Source organism: Protomyctophum parallelum (genome assembly GCF_964188405.1).
Source record: "Protomyctophum parallelum genome assembly, chromosome: 20".
Classification (NCBI taxonomy): domain Eukaryota; kingdom Metazoa; phylum Chordata; class Actinopteri; order Myctophiformes; family Myctophidae; genus Protomyctophum; species Protomyctophum parallelum.
The window spans coordinates 3092439-3093448 of NC_139718.1; the positions used below are offsets into that span (position 1 = coordinate 3092439).

At 48.1% G+C, this 1010-nt stretch overlaps 1 protein-coding gene across 1 annotated transcript; it reads left to right on the forward strand.

Annotated features, from left to right (window-relative positions):
- Positions 1 to 237: 237 nt before the first annotated feature.
- On the forward strand, positions 238 to 734 carry LOC310878297 (mitochondrial import inner membrane translocase subunit TIM14-like). The gene has a single exon (XM_083792549.1). The coding sequence runs from the start codon at positions 322 to 324 to the stop codon at positions 670 to 672; it is 351 nt and encodes a 116-aa protein (XP_083648675.1). The 5' UTR covers positions 238 to 321; the 3' UTR covers positions 673 to 734.
- Positions 735 to 1010: the final 276 nt, after the last annotated feature.

The following is a 1010-nucleotide window of genomic DNA, read 5'->3' on the forward strand; positions in this document are numbered from 1 at the left end:
AATACCCCTTCTCTGCCAGAATTATATATTGGGCACCATAATAGTCTACCATGTCTATGTTTGGCACGCGTACTTCTTTACGACAGCTTTACGACGCTTTCCGGCAGTCGCATTTAGACACGAGAGAGAGTCGAGAGGTAAACAACATCTAGGGTGGGGTGACGTCACGACTAGGTAGGCGTGACGTAGGCGTGACGTAGGCGTGACGTCAGCCCTGACAATGACTGAGGTCAGTTAGTTAATGTGACAGACAGTTCATAACTGACAACACAGAGAAGTTATGACAGTGGATTTGAACAGGGACGTCAACGGTACATAAACATGGCCAGCACTGCGATTGCTGCGGGACTGGCGCTGGCAGCAGTAGGATTTGCAGGCCGCTATGCTGTGAAGGGTATGAAACACATGGAGCCACAGATGAAACAAGCCATGCAGAACTTTCCCAAGACGGCGTTCGGAGCAGGATATTATAAAGGTGGATTTGAACCCAAGATGTCCAAGAGAGAAGCTGCCCTGGTTTTAGGTATCAGTCCCACAGCCAACAAGAATAAAATAAGAGATGCCCACAGACAACTGATGATCCTGAATCACCCTGATAGAGGTGGATCTCCTTACCTCGCAGCGAAGATAAATGAAGCCAAGGATTTTATGGATGTCCAGAATAAGACCTAGAAGACATTATTATTCTGTCCTACTGTTGTTGATATTGATGTTATTCTGCTGATTCTTTGATTGTGCCCAAAAAATAAATTATCTATTGATTAAAAAAAAAAAAAAAAAAAAGCTCCTCCCTCCAGGCGGACGCGGTCGCAAGATATGAACGGCGTCACAGGTGCTGCTGGCCCCACAAGGAGGAGGTTCTACTGCCCCCACAAGGAGGAGGTTCTACTGCCCCCACAAGGAGGAGGTTCTACTGCCCCCACAAGGAGGAGGTTCCGCCCTGCTACTTTCATCAGCTGGTCATTTGGCAACCTCAACACTGAGCATGGAGGGGCGCCGTACCTGGGCTA